Source organism: Dryobates pubescens, chromosome 7 (assembly GCF_014839835.1).
Source record: "Dryobates pubescens isolate bDryPub1 chromosome 7, bDryPub1.pri, whole genome shotgun sequence".
Classification (NCBI taxonomy): Eukaryota; Metazoa; Chordata; class Aves; order Piciformes; family Picidae; genus Dryobates; species Dryobates pubescens.
The window spans coordinates 8,610,689-8,629,980 of record NC_071618.1 but is presented as its reverse complement, the minus strand read 5'-3'; the positions used below and the strand labels follow the sequence as shown (position 1 = coordinate 8,629,980).

The 19,292-nt window shown below is 43.0% G+C and overlaps 1 protein-coding gene across 3 annotated transcripts in view; it reads left to right on the top strand.

Annotated features, from left to right (window-relative positions):
- ARHGEF7 (Rho guanine nucleotide exchange factor 7) overlaps positions 1-19,292 on the top strand; it is a 128,902-nt gene that overhangs the window by 8,940 nt on the left and 100,670 nt on the right. For 2 of the 3 annotated variants that reach the window (XM_054162862.1, XM_054162861.1), the window contains exon 2: positions 7,125-7,211. In XM_054162862.1, coding sequence (XP_054018837.1) covers positions 7,125-7,211 — 87 coding nt within the window. Of the gene's footprint in view, positions 1-6,891; positions 7,042-7,124; positions 7,212-19,292 lie in introns of those variants that run through there. The other variant, XM_054162864.1, reaches the window with a different exon arrangement.

Sequence of the window (19,292 nt, the reverse complement as noted above, 5' to 3'; positions counted from 1 at the left end):
GTATACAAGAAATTTAGGGGATGTTTTAAGGCACCTGCCTTTTGCTTTATGCTGTGTGCAGAACCTAGGTGAATTCTTGTGTGAACCCTGGAAATTTAAAATTTGGGCACTTCAGTTCATGTCTTCCAAGAACTTCAGTCTTTTACTGGATCTAGCTCATGCTATGCTGACTGACTGCTCATTCCAAAATACAGGTATCTAGAACATGGTAACTACTATTGAAAGGTTTGTGTGCAACAGGGTTCATACCTTGGGAAACATAGGCATTAAAGAACCACAGTACTTCAGAAGTGGTAAGATCTGGTGTTCCATCAAGACACCTGATTTTAAAACAAAACTGCACCTTGCTGAGAATCCTGATTTTTGTTTTTAGTCTATTTTTAGCATCCTGATAATGTCATCTAATGTCACCAGCAGGATCTGTGATCCGTGAAGTGGTTGGGCTTGAGTTCAGGGTGCTCTCCACTTAAAGAACTAGAAGATGTAACTGTGTAAAGTGCAGCTGTGACTCTTGAACTGTCCTCCTGTGGGGATTGTGAGGCTCCATCCACAGTCCTCGATGCGCAGGTCTCTTCACTCACAGTACCTGTCAGTGGTCTCTAGCAATGGATGCTTCCTCAAGAAGCAGATGATGTCCTCCTGTGTAGCTGCAGAAAATGTTGCTGTGGTGCCACTCTTTCCATCCCTGCTGGGTGCAATTTGTGAGAGGAAGTGTTCTGGAAGAGAAAACAGAGTGGGAAACCCTAACACCTCAAGACATGGGCCCTAGTGCAGGAACTGGGAAGAGGTAACACAGCTGGGAGTGGTGGGGTGGGAAAGAACCTGCAGGAATTGCTGGACAGTGAGTCACTTGCAGCTTCACAGCCCAGGTTAGTGTGAGAATGTCTTGGCTTTTTAAAATCCTGTTTTTTTCCCTGACCGCAAACCTTGTTGACAAACTCCAGCCTTCAGTGCTTGTGATGGAAGTGTTTCCCTCCCTGCCACCATACTTCACTGGAAATCAGTTGCCCTTGGTGTTGTGCCTTATCCACTGAAAAGGGCTGGACATAAACCACAGCTGCTGTGGGACCAAATGTGGTTAATAGGACCCTTTCATTAGCTTGGCTGCATTGTTCACCTACAGTATTTTTACTGATTGGAATGCAGTAATGCTTTGTGCCTACAAGGTGTTCAGAAACCTGGAGAGAAAATTCTTTCCTGCTGTGAGGCAGATATAGACTTCAGGCTGGACGAAGAGAGTAAGGGCAAAATGATGTGGCATATTGTGACAGAGGACAACACCCTTGTCCACCTTGTCTCTGCAACACCTCCTTTTGGGATTGCATTCTTCTGTGATGGTCTGTGATGTTTCTTCCTGAACTGGAGAGCCCAGAACTGGGCACAGTATCCCAAGTGCATCCTTACCAAGGCTGAGTAGAGGTGGAGGATGACCTCCCTTAACCTGCTGGCCACACTTCTTAATGCACCCCGGAATACCATTGGCCTTCTTGGCCCTGAGGACACATTGCTGGCTCATGGTGTAGCTGTCCACCAGCACTCCTAGATCCTTTTCTGCAGAGTTTCTCTCCAGCAGATCATTTCCTAACCTATACTGATGCATGGGGCTATTCCTCCCAGGTGCAGGACTCTACACTTGCTCTTGTTATACTTTATGAGGTTCACCCCTGCCCAACTCTCCAGACTGTCCATCTCAGCCCATGGGGTGTTGCCTTTCTCTGTGAGTTCTCCTTTGCATCCTATTGGGGATGTGTGGGAAGGCTGTGTGTGAGTGCCTGCAAGGGACTTGACTGCCGGTTGGGTCTAAACGAGGACAAACTCCTTCTGTTCCTTGCATATTTTTCTCATATACTTTCTCTGTCCAAATGAACTAATGGTAGCCTTTTTCATTTTTTTCTGACCACTTCTGTCATATCTTTTCTTGATGCAGCCTCTCTCTGCATCACTGTTTTTTATATATTTGTTGTGGTTGACTAAAATCACAGACTTATCATAAAAAAAGGGATGTAACATTTAGCTAGGTACTATCTATTCGCTTCGCAGATTGTTCTCCATCTTTTTTGGGTGGCAGAAAATGTATTGCATTCCTTGACAGTTGCAGAGCACCACACAGATGTCTTCAATGAAATATCTATGGTTTCCAGAACTATTCCCTGAGAGACTGAATCTTAATCAGTACCTGTCCCTGTTACCATAAAGAAGTGTATTACCTTCCACTTGTCTCTTTTGGATTCCACAGTGGAGCCCTGGTCCATAATTAAGAATCCAACAGGTCCCTTTGGAATCCCTGTCTTTTCTAATTACTAGTAACCTTTTTTCATTTGTATTACTAGAGCATGTAGAGGTTCCAGTTGGACACTGACGCCTCTTTGTGCTAGGAGTTGAATGAACATATGAGATAAAGACAGCCCCTATGAATGAATCAATGGTGTTGGTCTATGAAAACAAGAGGATGAAGCAAATACTGTAGAGGAAAATACATGACTGCTTTATTTCATAGGCTTTCTGTGTTACTTTTTATGAAACAAAGTAATTTTGGAGTATGATACATGAATTTTATTATGTTTACTCTTTCTCTCTGAATGTATTTGCCATTATTCAGGCAGACTAGAAGACAGCTGTTAAATTTTGAATAGTCTGCGAAGTATAAATATGATCTATGAGTGAGACAGGTCATCCTCCTCACCTTCCTATAACTGGATGTAAAGGATATCCTATACCATGTGATTTTAACATGGGCTTGGCCCACATAACTGCACTTTCAGATTCTGTCAGCAGTGTTTAGTTGATTATTCAGGTGCCTGACTTTGTTTCTTAGCCCTCTGTAGGAAAAGGTTGCCAGAATCACATTAAGATTTCCCAGGTAAATAACTTACTGGGCTTGTTTCGGTTTAAGGGATCATTAACACTTTACAATTCTAGCAGGATACAAATGCTAACATATTTTGAGATTTGTTACCCATATGCTTCTGTTTGCCATTAGAGAGAAATGCCACTGTAGCCACAGAGCTGAGAAAATGTAGCCTGCTTCTCACATTGCCCCTGGTGTTCTTTCCCTTGTTTTTGTTTTGTGAGAGAAGAAATGGCATTTCTAAAGATTTACTGTAACTTATTTTATTCTTTTGAAGGAAGGTGATTTTTAACTGTAAATATGCATTAGAGTGATGGTAGGGCCACAGTCTCACAGATGTATGTTTTGCATGTATTTTAAACTTCATATCTGAAAGAAGAGGCTGTTAAGATGATCAGAGGGTTGGAGCACCTTCCCTAGGAGATTTGGGGCTGTTTAGCCTGAAGAAAAGAAGGCTCTGGGGAGACCTTACAGTGGCCTTCCAGTACCTAAAAGGGGCCTATGTAAAAGCTAGGAAGGGACTTCTTACAAGGGCTTGTTGTGATCAGAGGAGAGGGAATGGACTGAAAATTGAGGAGGGTAGATTTAGACTGGATATTAGAAAGAAATTCTTTCCAGTGAAGGTGGTGAGACACTGGAACAGGTTGCCCAGGGAGGTTGTGGATGTCCTGTCCCTGGAGGTATTCAAGGCCAGATGGAATGAGGCCTTGAGCAACCTGGTCTAGTGGAAGGTGTTCCTGCCTGTGGCAGGAGGGTTGGGACAAGATGATCTTCCAGGTCCCTGCCAGCCCAACCCATTCTGTCAATCTATAAAATAGAGAACTATTTATGGGGCTGGGTTTTCTTTGTGCGTTGTTTTTTGAATCTTTAATAGGAAGGGTTTTGCCCTCCTTTAATCATATGTCTCTCCTTATCTCTTTTTGGGGGCCTATTTCCAGGTATTTTACAGTCTCTTATAGGGTAGTAATATAACTGGGTTTCTTACAGTTATTGAGTTCTGTGTTTAATGTATGGAGACTTTAGGACTAAGGAGTGTTAATGTGGATTATATTATGAGATAGCATGTTTATTTCTTTTGAAATACATCTAATTTTACTGTCATTTCTTCTTAGAGGTTATTCTTATTTGGGGAGTAGAATTAATTTTGAAGTTCCTCAGGCTGAAAATAGGCCTTGATAGAGCAGAAGCAACCAGGAAAATTATGGGTGCAAAAAAAGGATGAGGAAGTCTGACCTCTAAAGGCAAACAAAACCCAGTTATTATGCAAATAATTTAAGCAAAAGAAAAAAAAAAAGGAAACTATGTATTTACTTTGTAAGAATCAGGAATATGGAGAAAGAAGTATGTTAGAAGCATCAACATATACATATTAGTAAGATTCTCAGGAACCCTTTATAGCAAGGGATGTTGGCAAGATTGGCTGAGCTTGAGGTTTCCTACTAGAATGCAGTAAATTAATTAGAGTAATCAGAAAGTATAGCAAGCAACAAATATACATAGAATACATAGAATACATAGAATAAACCAGGTTGGAAGAGACCTTCAAGATCATTGCGTCCAACCCATCAACCAATCCAACACCGCCCAAGCAACTAACCCATGGCACCAAACACCCCATCAAGTCTTCTCCTGAAAACCTCCAATGATGGCGACTCCACCACCTCCCCAGGCAGCCCATTCCAATGGGCAATCACTCTGTATAGAACTTTTTCCTAACATCTAGCCTGAACCTTCCCTGGCGCAGCCTGAGACTGTGTCCTCTTGTCCTGGTACTGGCTGCCTGGGAGAAGAGACCAACATCCGTCTGTCTACAACCTCCCTTCAGGTAGTTGTAGAGAGAATAAGGTCACCCCTGAGTCTCCTCTTCTCCAGGCTAAGCAATCCCAGCTCCCTCAGCCTCTCCTTGTAGGGCTTGTGTTCCAAACCCCTCACCAACTTTGTTGCCCTTCTCTGGACTCGTTCCAGCAAGTCAGCATCCTTCCTAAACTGAGGGGCCCAGAACTGGACACAATACTCAAGGTGTGGCCTAACCAGTGCAGTGTACAGGGGCAGAATGACCTCCCTGCTCCTGCTGGCCACACTGTTCCTGATGCAGGCCAGGATGCCATTGGCCCTCTTAGCTGCCTGGGCACACTGCAGGCTCATGTTCAGTCTACCGTCGACCAGCACCCCCAGGTCCCTTTCTGCCTGGCGCTCTCCAGCCACTCTGACCCCAGCCTGTAGCTCTGCATGGGGTTGTTGTGTACAATGTGTAGAACCCGGCACTTGGATGTGTGAAATCTCATGCCATTGGACTCTGCCCATCTGTCCAGCCTGTCGAGGTCCCTCTGCAGAGCCTCTCTGCATGAACATATGAAAATATGAAACCAGCAAAAACCAAGCAAGAGGGATGAAACTTCTGGTGTTTCCAGGAGGCTTTTCTCACTGCTTGCAATACTTTCTGAATCTACTGAGATCATCTTTTGGGTTGTTGTATTTGTGTAGAACTTCTTTGGCATTCTCTTTAAGTTTTTGTTTAGTAAAAAGGTTAGTCTTAACCCACAGCAGTTTAGCATAGTACTAAACAATTTGAGGAGTTTAGGGCTGTGTGCATGTGTGTGCTTGCTTGAAGAAAGGAAAATTATTAACTCATATTGCTATCAAATGCCTCGTATTAGGACATGGTGGATTTAATTTAAAACTCACGTGAATGTTGTGTTTAGAAAATGATAGTGACTTGTGTTTTAAATTTCTTTGTACCAGGTTCACTCTGTCATGCTGTTGTATTTGTTAATTTTTGTGGTGTCACAGTGTCAGAGAGGTCTTTCATATCATGTAAGCGTATGGGAAGGCACTACCTTGGTTTGAGCTTGATGCAATGTTTGGAGTGAACGTGATGTGAAGTTCCCAGTGCTATGCTTGTGAGTTTATGTACCATTGACAAACATATTAATTTAACACATCTCCTCTATGAATGTAATGTATAATTAAAGGACAAGATGCATGTGTTGCCACCTTAGCAACTTACAGTGCACTTCCGTGCTAGGCTTTCTCCTTCCAAAAGAAAGAAGTGGCCAGGGTTGCAAGTCTGCTTACTTCTCAGTCTGGCCAATGGTTTGTTTGATAAAGTATTCAATGGAATTAAGTGAATTTATCATGAAATGATGCTTAGATATACACAGAATTTGAGTTAAGCTGTGGTAAGTTAAGCTTCGTCCCCTAAAGCCTGTGGGGCTGGCTGCTTTACTGAGAAATGTCTGCACTTTCAGGGTAGAGGTTGAACTGAGGGCAGCATGATTGTGGCTGCAGAGAGCACATCTCAGAGGCTCTTTTCTTTCAAGTTCAGTCAAAAAATCCTTTTTGTGAAGCTGCTTCTGTGCTGGGGTAAGGTGAGATTACAGCTGTTTAATAGAATACAGATAAATAATCACAGAATTATAGAATCATAGAAAAAACTCATTAACATCCTAGAATTGGCAGATTATGAACTCTGGGTACTTTCCCCACTGAGGCCTTTGCAGCATTTCTGATGCATTTCCTTGTTACAAAAGCTTAAGAGTGAACATAAGTCAAAACAACGGGGGCACTGACAGTCCCCACAAACGGCATGGGCCACTCGCGACGTGGGCCCTTACCCTTTGCACGGTCCGTTCTCACTGCAGCCCAGGGCGGGCTGCCATCCCGAGGGGCTATCCCTCGGCTGCCCCTCGTACAGCCACTTAGTCCAGGGCCCAAGGGACTGCCTTGCGTTGCTATACCCGAAATGGCAGAGGGGTGTGTGTATTGTTATTTAAAAACACAAAAAAACCCCAAACAAACAAACAAAAAACCACCAAAAAACCCCCACCACAAAACAAAACTCATCGGGGAAGCACGGGGGCGCTCCCACCGCAGCTCCCCACCTTCCATCCGCCGGCCGGGGCCTGCCGGGGCCTGCGGCGGCAGCTGCGGCGAGGCGGGGCGGGGCGGGGCGGAGGCGGGGCGGGGCGGAGGCGGGGCGGGCCAGGCCACACCCTCATCCCCTCCCCTCGCCGCCCGCCCCGCGGCGGGGCAGAGCCGTTTAGGGCCGCGGCTGGCCGGGGTACCTTTGCCTGTGCTCCTGCCTGCCGCCCCCCTGCCCTCCACGCCATTTCCTGTGCTCCGTGTTTACTTCCCGGTTCAAGCCCTTTACTGGGAGCGATCGTCTCCGCTGCCGCTTGCGGAGGGAGCGGGAGGTGAGGGGAGCGGCGGGGCGGGGAACGGGAACCACCGAGCCGTGCTGCTGCCCGCGCTGAGCCATCCACCTCTTCTCTTGCAGGTTTACACTGAGCCGCGGACGGAAGGCGAGTGCCTGAGCAACATCCGCGAGTTCCTGCGGGGCTGCGGTGCCTCCCTCCGCCTGGAGGTGAGTTGGGGTGGGTGTAGAACGGCACCCAGCGGGGCTGGGAGAGGGGTAATGGGACTGAGGGGCGCTCTCCGGAGGTAGGGTTTTTCACCCTGTGGGGCGCTGTGGAAGGTGGCTGTGCCCTCTCTTTATGGCCGGCGACGCGGGGGCAGCCGGTGGCGGGCGGCTGACGGTTGACAAGATGGTGGCGGCCGCCCCTCCCCTGGCTGCGGGCCCGCGGGGCGGCGGGGGATGCCTCCGCCGCTCCTCTGCGGCTTTTCTGCTTCCCGATGGGTCTGGGTGAGGGCTGTGCCCCGGCCGGGCCTCCCTGGCCGCGGGATGGCATGTCCGACTGACTGACTAGCGGCGTGAGTGTAAAATGTGCTGTACCGCGTGGAAAGGGCATGCGAGGGCCTCGCTTCCTCTCACCGAGAGCTGAGGGAGGGTGCGCCCCATCCTCTGCCAATGTAAGGCGGGGAGATGCTACGGGCCTCCGTGTCCTGGGGAGGGTGCGTGTACTTACCTGGCTCCTTTGCAGGTAAAACCTTTGCTTTTCTGTTCAAGTGGATGCTTGATAATAAAGGTGTATAAATTATATTGGGTTTATTTGTGAAACTGCTTCTAAGCTGGTTTCTAGAAATTAAGTTGGTAACAGCCAAATTAAATGCTAATTAAAGAAAATGGTAGGTGGTGTTTCATCTGTTCAAATATACGTTACATAAAAGCCCAGCAAACTGCCATCTTTTCCAGACGCGTTCACAGGGTTGCAAATTAGGCAGTCATGTATCACCAGTATATTTAGCTGTAGCAAGTACATGGTGCTTTTGAGTTTACTTGTTGTGTGTACGTGGGAAGGAGCCGATGTGATTGAAAAAACAGGTTGCAACTTCTCTTGTTGGGAAATAAGGAGTTTTGTAGTTTCAGTTCTTAGAGACATTTTTTACGCAGCAAAAATTGGTTTCTAGTGCTTCTGAACATAAAGTGTTGCTTTAATTAGTTCTCATGTTCTTATACTACCTCTGTTTCTGCATGTAGTTTTGCCAGGCATTAACAGAATATCATAAAGAAGATGACTGCTTCCCTGAGGCCTCTAAATAGTGAAGCATCATTAGTGAAATTAATGATACTTGCAGGACTTGTAATTAATCTTAGGCTCTGTCATAAGGAAAGGTGGCAATTAAGATGGCTTTTAGCTCTGTTCCTTGTGAAATGAGTCTGCATTCTTACCTACCTTCTTCCCCCAATACATAAAGCATCTTCTACAGTTTGTTGGGAGACAAAAAAGAATTAAGTTGTAAAATATCCAGAAACCATCTTTTTGGGTGAACTTTGCATTTTCTCAAGCATTCTGTTTTTCCTTGAAGCAGCTCTCCCTCCATTTGTCTTTTGTAGGGTTGCATGAAGCTTTTCATGTTTTGAACATTCGTGTAAGAGCCGATTGAAAATTCAAGTAACACACATGCATATGCTGCAGAGGATTGGGGAGGGAGGCCCTTCAAATCTCAGTTCAGAAATAGAATATTGCAAATGTTAATGCAAAAGGGGGAATGAATACCATTAGTATTTCCTTCCTTTACTTGCTTCCCACAGCAGGTCTGTCACTAAGCTTGATTTTTTTTCTAATTTTTTTATTTTAAGTTATGACAGGCTGGAAACTATCATAATGCTGAAACTTTGTTTCTTCTTTTGTAGTTGCAGAAAGCTTTTCTTTCAGCTTTTTTACCTGGGAGTGACAAGAAAGTGAAGAAAAACGAGTAAAAGAAAGATAATTTTGGGCTTGTTATCAGAGCCTGAATATCTTCGGGTGTAGTCAAATTGTTAACCTGGCCTCAGGGGCTTCTCAGCAAGCTTGGCGGAAACTCCTTTCTTATGTAGAGGTAACTGGCTGCAGTAGCTTCCAGCTCAGCATGTTGGAACAGGAATTATTCCCAAACTACCAGAAGAGTTGAGAGGCTGGCAGGAAGGAGCACAAATGCTTGGGCTTAAGGAGCCTCTTGTGTGTATATTTACGGCTTGTATGTTGGCTGTTCCCTGGTGTTTTCTCATTAATTTTTTCCAACCCCCTAGCTACGACCAAAGATGGAGGGGAAAGGCAATCTGGGTTCAAGCAGGGAGTAGCTGGCAGGGGCCTTGTGGCCATCCGCTAATCCCAGGCTCTTTCTCCTGTTTCCTTTAACAAGGTGTGAGTCAGCCCTTATGGATCTCTGCCTTCCTCACAGGGGAGATGTCATAGCTCCACTATGCAGTGTGTGTGTAATGCTTCCCTAGTTGTGATCAGGTTTAGAGATTGAATTGAATGAAGACTATCAAGAGCATCTCTGGAAGTGGTGAAAGGGAATTTTTTTCAGAGAGCACAGATTACTTAATCAGGAATTAATGGTGAGTGAAAATATTTGACAAAGTGGTGGATATCTTTGTGATATCTTTACATGGTAAAAATGTTTTGATAATACAGGTATCAGAGGAAGCTGCTGTGGGGATATTCCACAACGTGGAGTTTTGCATGGCTTTACAAGGGGTGCACTTGAGCCTGACACCGAGTTATATGTAGTTGGATCGGGTGACTTCTGTGTGTAAATTTGTGAGTGTGGTTAAAAAACATGGTACTGATTTGGTCAGCCTTGGGTTGGCATTGCACAAGCACTTTTTGCTCCCAGATCTGAACTCATCTTGGAAGTAGTAGGATTATATTTTTATGGAAGTGAGTCAGAGCTCATTGCCTTGCTCTGGGGCTCTGTATGATTCCAGCTTTGGAGATGCTGTTAAAGAACTTGATTAACTGCCACAGTTAATGAAAAGTTGCACAGCTGTAGATGGCTTCTTTGGGCTGTTTTCCTCTGTCCTTTTATTAAAGGATACAATATCTGTTGTCTTCCTGCCCCGCCAAAAAATGAGATGGAGGTGAGAAACTGCTGGTTTGGAAGTGTTTTGGTGGCTGAAAATAGTACTTGTCATCTTCCTCTTATTTTCCAGTAAGTTTGGGCTGTTAGAAAGATAGCAAGGTATTCATAAAGGATATTTCAGCTTCTAGTGAGAATGGTAGCTGTTTCTCTAAGGAAAGTGGTGGCTCCCTTCCCACATCCCCCAGTATTATTATCTTTTTTTGACATTTAAGTTTTTGAGAGATAAAGGAGTACTTAATATGGATTTTGCAGCAGTCCTTTGTAAGATGAAATCTGGCTTGGTAAAGCAGAGCAAGTTAAAGAAATAACCAGAAGAATTCTCTGCAAGTATTTGTACAATTAATTTTTTTTTTTAAGATAGTGTTTTTATATGCAGATAAAAAAGGGTCTGAGACCTATGAGGAGAAAAGTGTTTCTAGGACCCCAACCAGAGATTGAATTTGCAATTCCATGTTTTTCCTCTCTGGAAACTGTTGACACTACAATTATTTGAAGCAAATGTTAAGTAGTTTATTCTACTTTGGAGCTTCACTTCCTATGATGAATGTCTTTCTAGACAGAAGGAACTGTGGAGCAGCTGCCTGTGCTGTCAGTTCACAACTTGGTATGTGCTTTTTCCTTAGGCAGAGGATATTTGCTATATTTGCCATTTTTGCTTGAAAGGCTGTTTTTTTCCCCCCAGTTTTGTCTTTGAGTGGGTGAGATGTTTAACTGTGCTCTGTTCTAAGGAGGATGACCTGCTTTTCGGAATAGGGTCCTAAATATTGCTGTACCTGATGGACTCTGTTATAGAAGAATATAGGTGGATGTGTATATATCTCAGAGCTCTTTGTGGGTGTATAGTACCTTCCACAGAAGTCTGGCAAAAGGGAGTGGGGGAAGGTGATGGTCACAGAGCATTCGTTCCTATCCAAACCCTAATAAGGTTTGCTGTGGTGATTATCTCGTACCTGTGTTGTGTTACTCCAGTTTTGTTCTTTCAAAGGAGTTTCACCTTCCTGAATACAATACAGTCTTTCTTCACTCTTTGACCAGAGCTGCTTGACAGATTACAGGGCCAAAAAGAGGCTCTGGAGAAATTGCTGTATGGTTGAACAGAAGAGAAATTTGTTTGGACAACAGTTAAATACAGACTAATAGGCAAAAATTGGTTAAGAGAAAATCATGGTAGTGTCCTGTATCTAAAGAGCAGAATGTTTGATATACTCTGAACAATGCCAAGCTCTGTGTGATCAAATTGCATGAGTAGTGTCTTGCAGCATTTTTCTGCTGGCTTTCAGCAAGTAAAAGATTGTCTGCTTATCTGCAGGTGTCTAATGTTAGTGGGTTACTTGAGCTTAAAAACGTTCTTTGTTTCTGACTTTCATACTGATGGGAAAACCAACAACTAACGGAAGAGGACAAACCACAGATCTGAGAATCTTTTCTGTACCTGCCAAAAGACTTGCTTGGCTCTGGGATTCAGGGTGGTCATTTTACTACAGAGGCAGCAATGCCAAAACCAGGATTTTGTTTCTGCAGTGAATTAACCAAAAAAGAAATAAAGTAAACCTGGCAGTCTTATGGTGTTTAAGAAGATCCTTTGCTTGTTCACTATTCAATCTCTTGTAAAAGATGGATTTGCCCTTAAGGTTCAGAACACTCTATGCAAATTTGGGAAGTATAATTTATAGCGTTGAGATTTAATCGAGACACACAAATGTTTGTAAATGTCTGTAATACAGCTCTAGCCTTAGGGAGAAGTTTGTAAGGGGTGCCAATACCATTCTGTTAGCCCAGCTAATCTTTTGGGAGCAAGCTTGTATTTCACACCCACCCTTACTACAGCAATTTGTCTGTTAGGCGATGCTCCTTTTCTGAGCTTTGTGTACTGCTTTAGACCATTATGGTTACAGTCCTACTACCACTGTGGCTTTGGAAAAGCATTCTGCAAGTTGGCTTTTGAAGATCTGTTTGTTATAAGGAATGTCCACAAAACTGCTCTAAGCAGATCTATGCTAGATAATGTTTACTGCAAAGTGCAGTGTGTCACTGAAGCTTGTACATACTGACCTCCAAGACATGACTATCATCTTCCCCTTCATCCTTTCTCTTCTCAATATGACAATTCTGAAAATTTGTTTCATGCAATTTCTTGTCAGGTCTTTTGGGTTTGGTTTGCCTATCACATACAATAGAGAAGTACAGTCTGAATTCTGTTATTGGAAGGCCGTGTTGGCACATCTTGGAACCTTGCTAAGATAGGAAGGTGCTCTTACTTGATTACTTTCTATAGAATGGCTTCTTTTTATGATGTGAATGATAACTTGGAAGAATGCTTTTCCTTATTGTAGTACCTGTTCAAAAGCACCTGATACTGAATAATTTTAAAAAGACTTAAAACACCCCAAGAGGTAGCAAAAAAGTGAATTGCAGGCATATACCTTTGTGAGGAGTATTGTGTCAAACATGGTTTGGAAATGTGCTAGTATTATTTCGGCTACTTAAGAGCTACATTCAATATATTCCAAGTTAAAAATACTTCAGAAAGTTTTAATTGTACCATAAGTATTTTAAGTTCCTGCCAATTCTTTTGTTACATGCTGGTGTGATACTTTGAACACAAAAATGTAAGTTAGTGTGTGTGTGTACAGTGTCTTTCTGGCATGGTGGATCTGCCACGGGTGCAGATCTGTTTGTCTTTGCTGTGTTGACCGCATGTGAGGGTGAGTCAGATGTCAAAATACATCTGAAATGTTTCTGTCATGTTTTGGTGGTCAGTGCATATGTGGCAAGTTGCACATTGTACTTTGCTGTAAACATTATACAACATAACGTCTGCTCAGAGTAGTTTTGTGAATCAGTTGCTCTGTGATTTGGGAGAGGCTTCTGTGTGTCTCATTTGTGGTGTTCATTTGGATCTTAAGAATAAAATGGATCTTCAAGTAGCAATTACAATGTATTGCACTATTAATATACAATGCACAGAAGATTTCAGCATTGTACTTTAATGCTCAAATATAGCAAACTTTTCATAAAAGGTTTTCAGTGCTTCTTTGATAGAAGAGGAATTAGTCATATGAGGGAAAGTGGGAAAATGAGGAAAACTGGGAGAAGAGGGTGGATAAAGAGGGCTAGAGGGAAGGAGGGTTTTGGGAGAGTTTCCAGGTCTGTGAAGGCAAAAAGGGAGAAGAGGCTTCTTGCTGACTTAGACTGTTTGCCTGGCTTGATACAAGAGTTGTTGCTTTAATTTTCTCAGCCCTCTCCTGCCCTTCAGCTCCTTGGTGTGATGTGTAATAAGAGTGCTCTCATCTGTTTGCTTTCTGAACGGTGAGGTTTGTGGGAAGAGAGACTCCTGATTAGCACTGACCAAGGAGCAAGCTGTGCAGGGTGGTGGGGATACCAAATGAGAAGATAGCTCTTGGGAAGAGAGTAAGTGAGCTGCTCCAGCCTTCCCAGCAAGAAGTGATGGTGGGTACAGAAGGTTGGATGGTAAGAGATGGGAATGAATATGGCACTGGGGCAGAGTTGCACCTGCTGTGAGATAAATATGTTTCAGGAGGTAGGTCTGTGTTTACTTGGCCCTGCCTACATTTTTGTTCTTCACAGAGGATGACTGGTCTTGATAATTGTTCCAGTTTTTATGAATTGCTTGTGAAGCTGGACTTCAGAAGTTTCACACTCCCACAACACACACTGTTCTTGAATGGTTTTGAAGACTTGCTCGAGATGTTTTTTTATTGAGCTGGCAGACATACTGGAAGTAGAAATGTGGATAAAACTTGCATTCAGCATCTACACTTGTGTGTACTGAAGACAGTTACCTTTTTATTAGATGTCAGATGAGTTTCCCAAGCCTGTGTGACACCCCTGTACAGAGTGTTACAGGTGGTGATACTCTGTGCAAAGAAAACTTGAGTACTTGCAGATCTAATGACTTAGCAGTGTCTGTTTTTAACAAATGCTCTTGGTCTTTATAGTTAAGTTCATCCCTCCAATAAAGGATGTGGCAGTGATTGGTCTCTGCAGGAACTTCAAAACCTTTCTCTTCTCATGACAGTTACTATGTTGCATCTCTTTGACAGTGGAGGAATTATAGCAGAGTGGTTGCTGAGATGAGGGCTAAGCAGAAGAGAGTCCAGATGCACAAAATGGGCTACAGCTTTTGTGTATTGTGATCTTGGCAGAATCTTCTTTTAATTTGACGTGGGATTTAAGAGTCCACATAAATTACTTCAGATATGTGAGAATGATGCAGTATCAAATCTAGGCCTTCTACAACTTGCTTTGATTTCTTAAATGCTTCCAGCTTTGCAACTGTTCCTGACTTCTATTTGCATGGAAATATTGTGGGAAAGGTGGTGTGCGTTCTGCTGTGGAGAGGAGGCTTTGGAGGCTGCGTTTTTCCTTAAGTGGAGTTACTCTTGTATTACTGTTCAGATGAATAGCCAGGTATCTAATTCTCACATGTTTTGGCTTGAACCTTCTATGTTCAGATGTTTCATCAGATGTTGGGCTGGTTCTTTAAGTATTACTTAGAGCTGGAGGCTGCTTCAGTGGGATGCATCATGGTGTTTTGATGCTGCTAGCTTTTTCTATGTCTTGAAATTTCTAGGAAATACTGGATAATTCAAGGTTACAGAGGTGCTGAAAATCTCAGACTCTTGTTACTTAAGATAAGCTTCCTTCAGCTGTGTCACCTTAGTCTATGCCCTACCTGAAGCCAGCAGGATCTAGCTGATTGGGTAACTTGAAGGCAGGTGAGGAGAGAAACTCAGCTGTGAGGGAAGATGATGTGACGTTTCAGTAGGTGGCAGTCCTTCCCTGAATCAGTTCAGGGCTGGTGGTGAGCCTGGTGTCAAAGGAGGCAAGGAGGGAGAAGAAGGAGCATAGTCTTTGTCAGAGCCATCTTGTGGGCCAAGTGCACATACACGACCTTACTAAGCACTGGTGGCTTGGAAAGAAAGAGGGGTATTCCTTCTAATGCAGAGCAGTCTGCCTGTGGTGTCCTGAGGTGACACTGCCATGCTAGCAGCCTTTGCTGGGGAGAGCCTGTCTGAGCAGCACAGCAGCTGCCCTATTCAGTTGACTGTGTGGGTTAGTGAGGAGAGCTAGTGTCCCTGGGAGAAGCAGGCAGGCTGGCATTACCTTGTCTTCTGGGGCAGGCAGGGTGAAAACTGCCCAACAGCAATGTGTCATTATCAGCTGGTGTGTTGCCAGGCTGTGAAGAATACCTTCACAGATCTTCTCCTAGTAGTGGCTGAATGATTTGATATTATGATGATTTTTTTTTTTTTAATAATGTGTGTACTTTAAAAATGATCCACTGCCTTATATTTTTACCGATGACCCCTGGTTTGTTTTTGGTAAGGTAGAGGGCATTTGAGTGACTGAGAGGACTAGTGGTTAGTGAGAACGTGGTGATAACATGCTTAGTAGTTTTTTCTAGATATGTACTTGCTAAGTATCTTGTGAAATTCTTGACTGATCAAGTCTTTTCCCTGTGATTTTTTCACTCTTGCTTTATGAGAACCTCTAGTCTGTTTTGCATTATGATTTTAGGGGATTGTTAGATACAAGCACCAGCAAAAGTGGTGGCTCTTGTCATCTTAGGCTGGTACTGCTGAAAACCAAACATTTACCCTAGCTTTGATTAAATGATCTATCTCATTTTCCCTCATCTCCCACTTCTCCAAAAAGGGCCCTTGACTGGTTTGATTCCTTCATTCAGATTACTCACTGGATGAATGGAAGGGACATGTGCGACAGACATTTTTTCTTTTAATGGCATTTGCTATGTTGGAACAAATTAAATAGCCTTCAATTTTTAGGATGACTTAAGTGTGCTGAGATATTTCTAAATGGGACTCTGCTGAAAGCACTGACACTTACTACTTTTAATTTTTATATATACTTTTTTTTTAGAGTTCCCCTCTGGGGGAAAAAAAAAATATGGAAACTCTTGAGTGTCCCAGGGTAGGGTTTGAGCGCTGGTTAAAATGCTTTCCTTTGCTTACTCACTTGGTGGTGACCAAGCAGTGTTTCTTAGGGGTGTGTAAGAATTTACATAGCTGTGCACTGGTCAGCTGCTTCTGAAGCCAGGAAAATGAAGTTGAATTGAGATGGCACAAAAATATTTGGTAGGATTGTTGGTGGCTCAGTGTAACAGTAAGGGGTGGTGAATTTATGTGTAACAGGGAGCCCATGTAACTGGTCACTGTTTCTGAAGGAGGTGGTCTTCTCCCGCCTTTGGGACCTTTACTTACTTTTCATCCAGATCAGTCTGATCTTCAAATGTTTTGAGTTCATTTAAGTCAGTATAAATCAAAGAGACACTGTCATTTTTTCACTGCGAGGGTGATAAAACACTGGAATGCACTGCCCAGAGAGGAGGTGAGTCTCCTTCTCTGGAGACATTCAAAAGCCACCTCGGCAAATTCCTGTCTGTCCTGCTCTTGGTGATCATGTTCTGGTTCAACTAGATGATCTTTCGGGGTCCCTTCCAATCCCTAATGTTCTGTGATTCTGTGAGAGGGGGTGGAACTTATCTTGCCCTGTCTCCCATGCATTCATTTAATTAATGTATAAAAATGAAATTGAAGTAGTTCCTTATTTTAAGATCTGTCAGCAGAAAGTGCCTAGAAGCACTTTTAAATCAGAAGGCACAATTATTAATTGCTATTTGTTAATTAAATTGCTTTTCCATACAAAATATGCTGAAACTTTTTTGCGTGCTCTGTATGTTTATTATCTACATAGTGCCTGCAAAGTGTACACTTAAACTGCTTCACATATCCTAACTGAAAGCAACCTTAGTGCAGAAATCATGACATGACTTACAATTTACTGTCACTTGACCTAATTCTTTGTTCTCAGTTAAGTGTGTGGAGATGGGTAATCTCCCACTTTTTCTTCCTGAAGATTGATACTCAATTTTTAGGAAAGTGCTTGAAGTACAGATACATAACTGGATGATAATCTATAGTAATCAAATAATTGTTTGACTGGGCTATGTAATCCATCCACCCTGTATGCTTGTGAGCAAATGAAAATACGTTTTCACACCCTTTGCCTTAGGCTAGTTCTTCATCCTGGTGTCACATGAACATTTTGCAAAAGGCACCTTTCATGTGTAAGTACAACTAAAGTATTTTCTGTACTTGACAGTTAACCTGGAAGAGCAATTCTTCATTGTTAAGATACAAAGTTGTTGTAATTAGCTGACTTTGGTATTGTAAACTCCTGATAGTTAAATTGACCACGTATAGATATTATTTATGGCCTAAATTAATCAGGAGGCCTCTGCAGTTTCAAAAACAGCCTGTCAGCTTGTTGATTTTCTTTCCTGCCTATGCTTGCTTATCAAGATGGCTTATTGCTTATTTTTTGTTATTACTTGCTAGGAGTATCTCATTTTCAAATATCAATATATCATTTCGAATTTGGTGGATGATTGTCACTTCATAGATACTCTCAGCAAACAGAGAGGTAAATGTAGATGTGCTTTTAGAGCAGACCAGAAATCCCACATTTAGTTGAATATTGTGATTTAAAATGCTGCAGCCTGTTTTTCCTAGTTGAAACACTCAAGAGTGCCTAATTTGGGCTCGCTTTGCACAGATGTAAGTAAATAATTTTTTCTCTTAGTGTAGCTGATCAGTAGGTAAGTGGTGTACTTATTTTTGTCTGTACTGTAAAAGCATTTCTGGATCATAAGAACTGTAAACTCCACTTTCCTAAAATCCATCTTTGCTGTAGATGCTACGAAGGCTTTAAACAAACAAAAATTGATGCCAAAACCAAAAACTGTTCTTGGGCCTCCTCTGTATGTATGTTATCAAAGTAGGTAATTGTTTTGTTTTTCTGTAGGAACATTGCCTCGTGTCAGCTGGAAGGCTGCTCAGTGCTCTTCCTTTGTTCCTTGGATGGTCTCTCACTTTCCTCAGATATGAGTGAAGTCTTAGTTTGGAAACAGAATTAGTAGCTTCTGCATAGATGTTGTGTGGCACTTTCCACAATAGTGTCAGATACTTGCAGACTTCTTCTGGTTTGATTTTCAAGACTGTATATGAAGGAGCGGTGTTACATCTATTTCACAATGCTCTGGCCGCAGGCTAAAGCGTCAGTAGTTTGGTGCAGCTCCTGTGGACTTCAGTTGCAGCTGTGAATGCAAAACTGTGAGGGCAGAGTGAACCAAAGTCAGGCTGTGGTCTGAGGGTAGTTTAAACCCTCTTTGGCAGTGCAGCATCAGCAACTTGTGATATTGCTTCCGCATTATTTGCTCTTCTCTCTTCTAGTGCCGTTTCTTGGCAGACTCCTAGAAGTGGCTGGTAACCTGCTCTCTCATCCACCAAAATGGCTCACTGTGAGGTTCAGGAGAGAGCTGGGTCTGACACAGAGTTGGGAAATAGTTGCAGTAGTGCCTTAAATTAATTTAAATTCTTGTTTAACTCAAAACCTTGGCTTTTGAGCATCTGAGGAGTCAAGCAATAGTAGATCAAGTAAATGACACGAGATGACTATTTTGGTAGTGTTGTAGCAGTGTGGCAAGGGGAATTTGTCTGCTGTGTCAGCTGGCTTCACCATGGGGCATGTAGTTTGCTGGTTTCTTACCATGCCTTTTGATTTCAGCAGTAAATGACATGAACATCTAAAGGAGTAGGTTTTGTGAACTTCTGTCTCAGTGATGATGTTAGTTTAGCTCTGCACTAGCTCCTCATTTGGCAAACTCTATTTTAGAGCTAAATTGCAATCAGGGACCCATTTCCTTAAATTGGTTTTAATCCAGGTATGTGAAATGATTTGAGTATTGTATAGAATATGGTGGATAGAGGGGTGTCCTTTTTTGTTTGCTTGTGGGTATTTTGTGTCTTTGTTTTGTTTCCCTAAGGCTTCCTAACCGATCCCTTGCCTTGCCTTGCCCCATATACTGTGTGGTGGCAGAGATGTTGGGGAAAATGGTAGTAGTTGATTATTTTACAGTGAATGTGCAGGTCATCTTTAGATGATGCCAGACTTATCAAAAGGGGGGGCGGGGAAGCTCCTGGTGGCAGCATGCTGATGTGTGGCAGCGGAATTGCCATCTCTCCTGCTAAGCCTCTGCACCTGAACTGTCAGTGTATCTCCTAGTGTTGGTAAGCTCGTGTTTCTTTTGTGCCAAGCTGGGAAGAGATGAGCATGTTTTCAACTGCTGCATTTTTGAAGTATATGTTGATATCAG